The 10048-nt window shown below is 35.2% G+C and overlaps 1 protein-coding gene across 1 annotated transcript in view; it reads right to left on the bottom strand.

Annotated features, from left to right (window-relative positions):
* The window catches only part of LOC106882527 (uncharacterized), a 100415-nt gene that overhangs the window by 57664 nt on the left and 32703 nt on the right, over positions 1 to 10048 (bottom strand). Inside the window, exons 13-18 of the mRNA XM_052965891.1 lie at positions 9060 to 9131; positions 7428 to 7499; positions 7017 to 7088; positions 5954 to 6025; positions 3908 to 3979; positions 1121 to 1192 (exon numbers count right to left, since the gene is read on the bottom strand). Coding sequence (XP_052821851.1) covers positions 1121 to 1192; positions 3908 to 3979; positions 5954 to 6025; positions 7017 to 7088; positions 7428 to 7499; positions 9060 to 9131 — 432 coding nt within the window. The remainder of the gene's footprint in view (positions 1 to 1120; positions 1193 to 3907; positions 3980 to 5953; positions 6026 to 7016; positions 7089 to 7427; positions 7500 to 9059; positions 9132 to 10048) is intronic.

Here is a 10048-nt window from a genome sequence, read left to right as displayed (position 1 = left end):
CTATATATATATATGTGCATACCTACATCTATCTGTATACATACATGCATATATGGGTACAGGACATCAGAAAAACGTTAAACACAATGAGAAACGAAAACGTAAAGACGAAAATAGAAAACGAATTTTTTTCGAACAATGAAAAAAGCAAACAAAGAAACGAGACATGCAACATGAAGAGTATAACCCTTCGTCAGTTGTCCCTGTTCCATCTACTCTGCGTTTCGAAGGCAAGGACAATACGCGACTTCGTTGGAACAGTCCTTCCCGCAAAGCAAATTAAATAAAATTTGGAATTTTTTGCGGAGGGTGAAAGTGTTAACAAGAACAAGACAGTGAGAGCAAGACAGTAAAATCAGTAAGAACAGGACAGTGAGGACAAGACAGTAAAAACAAACAGTGAGGGCTATTAAGCTAAGACGATAGAAAAATTATTATGAATGCTAAGATAGACGTGCGCGAGAGAAGAGATGATAACAGCAATTTTACATTAAATTGAAAGATAACAGGACATTTTTTGCAAAGAACATTTATTATTCTTTTTACAAGAATAGTGTTGACAGTGACTTCAAAGTTTCGGTCTTCATGGCCTTTATTGGACTGTCAATCCAATAAAAGCAAAGCTAGTCGAAACTTTGATGTTATTGTCGATACATGCAGTGGCTTTTAAAACTAGAAAGTCGCGTGCATTTTTTGTTGCAGATGTGGCATTCATATCTGTGTGTTGCAAGTAAGTATTCTCTCGGCACAACATCTTGATTATGAACTTTTATGTGCCTTGTGAGTTCAGATCAGCTGGAAAATTTCTTACTACGTATCAGATTCGCTATCAGAAATTATTAAGTTCATAAACATATGTTATGCATAATATTATACACAAAAAGTCAAGGAAGACAGTGTAAATACATGATACCTCATATGCTTAAATTTCACACATGCATTCACGTAAAGACACAGACCTGTGTGTGTGAGAGAGAGAAAGACAAAGAGAGTGAGAGAGAGTATATGTGGACAAAAAAAGAGAGACTAGGAGAGATAAACTGAGAAAAAGTGATAAACGAAGACATTGAATTTTTAGAAGTGTTATCGAAACTCTTTCAGCATGTCAGATCCAACTTACAATGTCCTTAAATTTCCAAGGGTGTTGAAAGTTCCTGCCCCAATATACGTGATGTCATTATGAAGGAGAGATCTGTAACATAAAAATGGAACCAATAAGAAGCCATACAAAACAGATTTGTCATAAAATATAACATATTAGGGTTAAAGAATTAAGTTTAATACAAGATAAAAAATTGTTATTTACAGAAAATGAAAAATAGAGATATTTTGGTTAAATTTAATATGTGCTCTTCAGATTTGCGTAATATATATAATAGGAAATGCATCAATTACATAAACCTTGCTCAGTTAAAACATCCAAAAAATTTTTGAAATGCTTTAACTGAGAAAAGTTTACATAATGGATGGATTTCCTATCATACATATTACATAAACCTGAAACGTTCATATTAAATGATTTCAAAATATCCTTCTTTGATTTGACTTCATTATTACAACTTATATAACTCAATGCCAATACAGACGAGTCAGTCTAGACTCCACTTATGTGGATACTCTAACAAAAATTTGGAGTAGTTTGTTATATTTGAGTTGAAAATTCTAATATCATGCACCGCTTCTTAACTTAACAAAATATCTATCTATCTACATACATATGTATACATATATATGTATCTTGCACACATACAAATATCTATGTATGTGTGTGTATGTGTGTGTGTGTGTGTGTGTGTGTGTGTGTGTGTGTGTAAGTACTCAACACGAGTGTGAACACAAACACACACACATATATATATATACACATACATACTTACATATGTGTATACACTACGATGTCATCATGAGTGGAGTATAAACTTTGTTAAAACTAGCAGCTAAATCCTTTACAAATCACACAGCAGTGTCTTGATATATGCATAATCAATGTATTCTAAATATACTATAGATAAGCCACAACAAAATGTTTATAGACAAACTTGCACACACACGCGCGTGCACGCACTGATACGCTTCATGTATTCACACATACACAGATCTACAGTAACGCTAACATATACATAAACACATTCACACACACAAATTAATTAGATGCCCGGCATTATCCTCACCGAGTAAAGCAGCAGCAGAAAGTGTTGTGGTTCACACATGTTATCTCTAACCGTAATTCCTTGAAAATATTTGATAGTCACACTTTAAGAGTTTACTTTAGCGGGGCATCTAACGTATAGTAAATATTAATTGATAGGCTCATATCTGTAGTAGAGGCAAGATGCTCATGCTGGGGCAACATGTCCTTTTCACAGCCACGGTAAAACAGAGACAGCTATATATGAGGCATAGGTGACGCCAAAGCACACCAGCAGGCAGTCAAATGTGCAGCAGTATGTGGACACGATAGAAGGTCCTTTCAGTACCAGATTCAACAACCCTAAGTTTTCCTCTAATGTGAAGGAGAGACACAATGCCACAGATCTGGCCAGATATGTATGGACGTTGATGGAAAGCACCATAAATCATAACATCAAGTGGAGAGTCCTAGAGAAGTGCAAGCCTTATTTCAACAACAGGTGTAAGCGTTGGCTAAGCAAGGCGACAAAGGAATTATGTTAAAAACTCTCTTCACCCAGACACTTGCAGAAGCGAATGTTTGATGTCATGTCCACATGATAGAAAATATGTGACTGCTCAACTACGGGTTCTGTTGTGATTATAAATGCTATGACCTCCAACATCGGTCCTTCAATCATCACCACCCAAGAACCCAGTAAAGTTTTAAGCTCACCAAACCATCCACAAATATACATATTTAAGGTAAGATGATTTGGTGCCCGCCTAGTTCCTCATCCTAAAACCCCGAACATCACTCCAAGTTTGCTGACAACCAGCACTTAAGGTTTTGGGGAGAGCAAGGGACATAACACTTGATGGATTCTGTTCATTGACTGCCTTTCACGTTTTATCTTTTTCACAGCACCCATAAATCTTCGTTTTTTGTCTTTTTCACAGCACCCATAAATCACATGTGACAATTTCTCACCTCCAGTAAAAGAGAGCAATCATCAATGTTTTCATGCTGGTCAACTCTGATGAGCGCAGTTACTAGATGATTGTTTGATTGTCTAATACCTTGTGCAAAACCGATTTGTGAGATTGGCCATAATGGATCTACAATATTGTATACTTTGATTTATATAGGAGTGGCTGCGAGGTAAAAAGCCTACTTCCCAACCACATGATTCTTGGTTCAGTCCCACTGCATGGCACTTTGGACAAGTGTCTTCTACTACAGTCTCAGACCTCCCAAGTGGATTTGGTAGATGGAAACTGAAAGAAGCCTGTTGTATATATATATGTTTGTGTCCCATCACCATTTGACAATTAGTGTTGGTGTGTTTACATAACTAAGTAGGTCGACAAAAAAGATATGATAGAATAATACCAGGCTTAAAAAATAAAAGTTCTAGAGTCAATTCATTCTACTAAAATTCTTCAAGGTGATGTCCCAACATGGCCGCAGTTTAATGTGTGAAACAAGTAAAAGAATAACAGTATATATATATTTGACGAGTTAAGAAATAGTTAAGATTCAGTTGAATTAGGTACTTAAGTTGAGGCACCAAGTCAGTCTGGTATTATCCGCACAGCTCGAAGTAAGGTGAATAAAAAGCAAATAAGTAACAACACCATGACATCCTTGTTACTTATTTGCTTTATATATATATATATATATATATATATATATATATATACATGCATACATACGTAGAGAGAGATAGAGAGAGAGAGAGGAAAGCTAGCAAGGAAGATACTTAATATTTAGAAATTTATTGTTAATCCAACTTACAACATTCTTAAATTACCAAGATTTTGAAAGGCACCTTCTTCAATATTTTTTATTTCATTTTTATACAGATATCTGAAACAAATGGAATTGTAATAAATGTTTTGGAGTAGATTTTTGATAAAATATTATGGCTACGGAATTAGTTTTTTCACAAAATATAGAACTAAATGATATTTATAGGGAAAAAAAATTATGCACCCTGATATTAATTGGTGAACAATTTGGTTGATATACTGTTTGATATATCCAATGGTAACTTATCAGAATAGGACATTACGTGTATAATTAAAATTCCAAGGTTACAACAGGAGCGTTTTTTTTTTTAGTATTTGTGTTAGGTCAAACTAGAATTAGGATTGTCCAACAGCAACTAAAGGTACTCCCTCGCAGAAGCCAACGTCAAAGGTCCTGTCAAAATTCATAAAGATGAAAATATTGCACAATGTACTTCCTAATGTAAAAAACGTTGGGAAGGGTCACCGTTTAAACTCCTTTTGTCATAGGATTAAACATTCACAGCTAACCCGGAAGTGAACAAGAACTACAGGGTCACAATGTGGATGTCGTTAGAATGATTTGATGTACATGTTACAACATCAAGGTGCTTTATATGCATTATTAGTGTGTCATATACCGAGTTTCAATGTTACGACAATATTGTGGATGTACACGGCAATTCTCTCTGAACTTCTTCCCTTTTTTGTTTCAATGAAACACAGCATACTTTGATATGTGAATTTCTGCATCATTTATGATTGCAAATAGATGTATTTCTGTAAGTGCTATGCATATTGTCTGATTGCATGCAGTAAGATCTCTTAAGTATGAAATATTCTTTTCTACTATAGGCACAAGTGCTTAATTTATCGACCCCGAAAGGATGAAAGGCAAAGTTGACCTCGGTGGAGTTTGAACTCAGAATGTAAAGACATGAAATACCACTAAGAATTTCGTTCGGAGTGCTAATGTTTCTGCCAGCTCGCCGCATTAAAGTATTCTTTTCTACTCAAGGTACAAGGCCTGAAATTTTGGAGGAGGGGACCAGTCAATTACATCGACCCCAGTACGTAACTGGTACTTAATTTACTAACCCCGAAAGGATGAAAGGCAAAGTCGACCTCGGCGGAGTTTTAACTCAGAACATAAAGACAGACGAAATACTGCTAAGGATTTCACCCGGCGTGCTAACGATTCTGCCGGCTCGCTGCTTTCTCAAATAAGAAATACTGTTTCTATTATTGAGCTATTACAGGCTTCTGATGTTTAATAGTAAAATTGGTGCGAAAGTTGGTTTGGTGACAATGATGATAATTCTTTGTTTATTATTTGCTGTGACCTTGTATGTGGTTTGCGTGGCTTTGGTTCAGTTTCGTTTGTAACCATATTAGCCGTTTAATATCTTTTGTGCAACACTTACAAATATGTTATTCAAACATTACAGCTCACATACCTCTTCATATTGTTCTGCAGGTTATAGACTACTTCGGTTATGTGTTTATCCCTTGTCCTGTTGTTTTCTTGAGGAGTAATCACTGAGTAAAGCAGCAGTTTGCTCCCATCTCTATGCACGCGGACACTTATCATGTAGAAATTACAGATGGTTGAAAAGCAGCAACAATTCTTTTTTATCTTTAGGCTCGCGTGCTTGGACAGGATGTTGGTAGGTAGATTTTGCCAATGTATTTGCAAGCTGGGTATGGTATATTAGTGACATCAATTCATGAGAGGGTGAGGTGTTGTCATGAGTTAGTAGCTCGGGTTGTCATGGGTTAGCCAAGTCTAAGGATATTGTTAATATGTCATACCACAACTTCCGGACAGTAGCAATAGCTACAAATTTTAGGTTGCATGGGCCTGTGACAAACAGTTATTAATTTATCTATTTATCTATCTGGAGGAGGAAAGGGGGAAGGGAAATCAAATTGATGGATAAGAGAGGTATTTATATTGAAAGAAAGAGTTAGAGATAAAAGGGAAGATGCCGATATTCAATATTTATAAATGTATTGTCAGTGAAACAATATCAACAAGTCTGATTCAACTTACAAGGCTTCTAAACTGGTAAGATTCTGGAATGTTTCTTTCTCAATACCCATGATTTTATTATTATCCAAATGTCTGAAAGATTAAAAGATGCTCATAAGAAATTGTATCGAGCAAATTTGTGATAAAATATTAGATATTACGGATTAACGATTAGGTTTAGGATAAAATGAAGAAAACCTATGATGCTTACAAGTAACAAGAAATCAGGATTAAAACTGACATAAATACAAATACCAATGCCTGTTTCAAAAGTATTGTATTTATCAATAACGAGTAGCTAATTGTACCATAGCTTTTTAAAACTTGCAGTGCCTTAATATTTTCTTGCTTGTTGATTTTATATTTTCTGTATTATATTATCTATGTGTGAATTTTTGTAGGTTATTTATCAAACACTATTTTATAAAGACAACGAATAGTTAATAGGTGAGAAATCTAGTTTAATGTCTGATGTACAAAATCATACTTTTACTCCTTACTCCTGTGGATTGTGGTGATGAGTAACAACATCTGAGTTGTGGTGGACGACATACCCCAGTGCTGAATGTATTATTTTCCTTCTATGTGTATATGTACATCTGTATATTTGGGTTTCAGTACATAGGTTTGTAGTCATCTTGTATGTAGATGTAAAAACTTGGATGAAATTCGAAATTATTTCCTCATTTAGACACTGTAGTTGCACAATTACATACACACGGAGAGAGAGAGAGAGAGAGAGAGAGAGAGAGAGAGAGAAATATACATATGCCTGTTTGTGTGCATATAGTGTGTGTATTTACATACACACGTATAGAGAGAGAGAGAGAAAGAAAGAAAGAGAGAAAGAGAGAGAGAGTGTGTGTGTGTGTGTGTATGTAGGTGTGTGTGCGTGCAGAAAGAGGAAAATAAAGTGGGAGAGATAAGAAGAGAAAGAAGGAAGGAGAGAGTGAGAGAAAACAGACAAAAAGATTGTGAGATAGAGAGAGAGAGAGGATCAAAGAGAAAAATAGAAGAAGAGGAAGACAGTTGATATTTGGAAATGCATTGTTAACGAAATAATATCATGTTAAATTCAACTTACAAGTTCTTTAAATTGGCAAGGTTCTGGAATGTTGCTTTTTCAATTTTATTAATTTGATTATATTCCATATATCTGTAACATGAAAGTAAAAATACAGAGCAGATGTGTGATAAAATATTAAAACGTTATGACTATAAAGAATTACGCTAATCATGAACTAAGTAATTAAGTGACAATTATATGGGAAATAGGGAGCAAGATCCAGTGAGTTATATATATATATATCTTATACATATATATATATATATATATATATATATATATATATATATTATGTGTATGTGTGTGCTATATACTTACACATATATACATAGAGAGAGATTAAGAGAAAGGAAATATAAAGATAAGACGTATATTATTTAGAAATGTATCGTTCAATGTAATAGCATAAACAAGCCTGATCCAACTTACAAGCTCTTTAAATTGGGAAGTTTTTGGAAGGTTCCATTTTTAATATTCGTGATTTTGTTATTAAGAAGTGATCTGTAATGAAACGGAATTCATAAAAAAATCGTATGGAGCTGATTTGCGATAAAATATTAAAAATTATTGCATGCACGTAAATACATACACACTCATATCTACATACGTACACACATACATGCATACACCCATATATATATATATATAGACATACATATACACAAACAAGGAAGAAAAATTGTACTCGAATGCGAAAGATAGAATAATATACTATTTTATTGAAGCCAAAACAATTTTCAAATTTTCATGTAACTTCATCAGATAGTAGTGATAATAATCCTAACGAAATTATAAAATATATCAATAAGCACGCTTGCCTCCCACCAGTTGAATTTACGAACCTAATTCTGAACATGTCTTCATCTTGAAAAATATTTGAAAAGGCTGAGCTGGCGTTTCAGCTGGTCTCTGAAACGTTGTCTCCTTTGCCCTGCCTGAGTTCTCTATAGAATATGGTCCTCCATCTTCTGGATTTTGTCTTGCGTGAGATGTCACCCACTAATCTGAAATATCTGAGCAACAATAAAGTTTCAATGTTAGGAACGTTGGCCTCCTGGAGGACTTCATTGTTTTTGCGTTCCTTCGATGAGTGTACAGTTCCACGATATACGCTTCCGTGAAGAAGCAACTATGGCAGATAAGAAATGCCAAAGAAGGAAAGAATCGACCCAACTCCATCTGACCAAACCTTACATGTTTGCTCCAATTACGCCAGAACCAGTCGTTCAAGGATCTGTCTACATAGCCACTTAAGGGTTTGACATACCTCCCGATGTTCGGCCATAAAAAACTCCAGTCATCTATCTAACTAGCAGTAATTTCTCCACCAACAATATACATAGTGGTGGAGCAAATACTGCTATTACCAGTAGTCAGATATCTACCATTAGCAAGGCCAAAGAAGGCTGAAATCACGTGATCTGGTAACAAAGGTGACATTGATTGTCTGATGATATAAACAAGAAGTGCTTATACGCATCAAAAGACTGTACGAGAGAGTCTCTCGTAGTAAATATCCAACACAACATCCACTTTTAAGTGGTGATAAATTTTGCCATACATAAATACATACATACATACATACATACATACATACATACATACATATGACAATAAATAAGTAGCTAGGTACACGCAACGTCTTCAGTCTATGCATTTTGTATTTGTATGTATGGATGAAAATGTGTGTGTGTTTGTGTGTATAGTGTTATAAATAATACACGTCCAAGTAATATATTTATTGATTGTATAGAGTATTGAGGAGTGAATAGGAACTAAATGCCTTACACATCACACAACACTTATTAAAATATTTACACATGTAGTCCTAAATATGTATTTACAAATGTGGGTCATGTCTGACAAGCATTTGGTCAGAATTCTACTCTACAGGGATTAAGAGCTAATCCACTGTAAAAGATTTTTATACAGAATTGGCACTCACTATACATTCACAGATACACACACACGTGTACATAAAGCGGGTGATCGAGATAGGGAGAAAGAGATGTCAGAATGTATTGAAAATGAAAGAGTATCAACAAAACTAATCCAACTCACAAGGTGTGTAAATTTGGAATGCTTTTGAAGGATCCTTCTTCTACATCTGTGATTTCATTGTTATATAGCCACCTGTATCATGTAAAGGGATAAAATATTGAAGAAACAATTACGCTTATCATAAAACATAAAAACTATGTGACATTTATAGAAATTGTTATGAAATGTGATACGATTAGAAGTATCAATCGGTGAATTCAATGCATAATCACGATTCAGTAAATTCTTTCTTTGCTATACTCTCTTTTTACTCTTTTACTTGTTTCAGTCATTTGATTGCGGCCATGCTGGAGCACCGCCTTTAGTCGAGAAAATCGACCTCAGGACTTATTCTTTGTAAGCCTAGTACTTATTCTATCGGTCTCTTTTTGCCGAACCCCTAAGTTATGGGGGACGTAAACACACCAGCATCGGTTGTCAAGCGATAGTGGGGACAAACACAGACACACAAACACACATACATATATATATATATATATATATATATACGATGGGCTTCTTTCCGTTTCCGTCTACCAAATCCACTCACAAGGCTTTCGTCGGCCCGAGGATATATAGTAGAAGACACTTGCCCAAGGTGCCATGCAGTGGGACTGAACCCGGAACCATGTGTTTGGTAAGCAAGCTACTTACCACAGCCACTCCTGCGTCTATAAAAAAAAAAGAGTGACCATACTTGTTTAGATTCAGCAACTCAACGTGGTGTATCTAAGTTTCTTTTAACCTTAATAAATCATGCGTCTTGTGAAAATACACCATCTCAAGTTCTCAAGTATTTGAATTTTTGGGAAGTATTAATAAGGATGATGTATTTCATTGTTTTGACTCTTGCTGTTCTCCCTGTGCCCGATGATTTCTTGTCAATATATTTATAGTTTACAGTAAAGGCGCCTGGCTCAGTGGTTAGAGCGTCGAGCTTACGATCGTGAGGTTGTGAGTTCGAATCCCGGGCCGGGCTGTGTGTTGTGTTCTTGAGCAAGATACTTTAT

Source organism: Octopus bimaculoides, chromosome 2 (assembly GCF_001194135.2).
Source record: "Octopus bimaculoides isolate UCB-OBI-ISO-001 chromosome 2, ASM119413v2, whole genome shotgun sequence".
NCBI classification, from domain to species: domain Eukaryota; kingdom Metazoa; phylum Mollusca; class Cephalopoda; order Octopoda; family Octopodidae; genus Octopus; species Octopus bimaculoides.
This window is presented reverse-complemented; position numbering and strand designations above follow the sequence as displayed.